General features: G+C 39.1%; 1 protein-coding gene across 1 annotated transcript in view; it reads right to left on the bottom strand.

Moving 5' to 3' along the window:
- Positions 1 to 1,270, bottom strand: part of LOC105618355 (guanine nucleotide-binding protein G(o) subunit alpha) — a 28,181-nt gene that overhangs the window by 15,547 nt on the left and 11,364 nt on the right. The window contains exon 4 of the mRNA XM_012199897.1: positions 283 to 383. Coding sequence (XP_012055287.1) covers positions 283 to 383 — 101 coding nt within the window. The remainder of the gene's footprint in view (positions 1 to 282; positions 384 to 1,270) is intronic.

The following is a 1,270-nucleotide window of genomic DNA, read 5'->3' as shown; positions in this document are numbered from 1 at the left end:
TATATATATATATATATATATATATATATATATATATATATATATATGTAAAAAATTAGGAGCGGACAATCTGAAGCTTTAATTAACGGATATTATAATTTGTGCAGCAATATTTTCTAATGTAACTCCCATCAAAGTGGCTGTCGCGTAAACGTTACAATATTTTAATGATGCATTAATCTCAACAAAGAATATTGCATTGTCCATTATGTTAATAAATGATACGGAAACAGTGTAGCAGCGTCCGCTGTTTCGAGAGTAACGATATTAATGAGACGACACAGAGAACGCTATATGTAATGTACGCACCGCTAGATTTATGACTGCTTGCATGCGAGAAGAAAAAACCGGCCGCATAAAAGTATGCGTAAAATCACGCTTCGCTCGTACTTTAGTCTCGAGTATCGACTGTTCCTTGCATCATGCGCATTCATAAATTATGCAACTGGTGTACAGAAGATGCGGTTGTATGAAAAGAAGCTTCTTTTAAGAATATTATGAATTTATAACTTTCCACATTTTCAGCGTACAATCATACACAATGTGATGAAGTAACTATATCTTTTTTAATCTCTTTTTTTTCTAATATAACATTGATAATGTTACATCAGGATTTCTTTATAAAGAAGTACCAATATTTCGAAATCGTGGTCCATGGAAAATCTCTGACATTTTTATCCAATACGTTCTATCTATTTCGGCTTTAAAAAAAGAAATCTAATTAATTTCGAAAATAAAAATACTGAGAATCAAAAAGAAAAGCTCCTCAATATTATCTAGATACAAGGAGCATCCCTATTCACGATTGACAGCTTCCCTTCCATTGAGAGAGCACGCACAGCGGTAACTTTGTTCATGGGACCCTTTGAACAGGGCCCATTCATGGCGCAGGTCACAGGAAGAGAGAGACACCCCACAGAGGGAATATGCTAATCTACACGCAAGAAGGAGGAAGAGAGGGGGGGGGGGGCGAGGGAGAATACGGTGCCAACATCTCGGACGGCGCGCGTATCACGGAACAGCTGCTGCCCTCGGATACGCGCGAGCGTATCGTAACACTGCGAGTATCGATCTCGTTGAGGCGAGGCAACAGTTTGCCTCGAAATAATGCCGATGTACGGACGCGAAAAGATTAATCTATTATTTGCACACGCGAGAGATGGACATACGCTATTATTCGACGTTCTGTTTACTTTCGAAGCGCAGCGATGATAATTCAGGAAATTGCGCCCCTCTCTCTCTCTCTCTCTCTCTTCTCTCTCTCTCTCTC

This window comes from Atta cephalotes (assembly GCF_000143395.1).
Source record: "Atta cephalotes unplaced genomic scaffold scaffold00016, whole genome shotgun sequence".
Taxonomy (NCBI): domain Eukaryota; kingdom Metazoa; phylum Arthropoda; class Insecta; order Hymenoptera; family Formicidae; genus Atta; species Atta cephalotes.
Note: the sequence above shows the minus strand (reverse complement) of the source record. Positions and strands in the feature narration are given on the sequence as shown.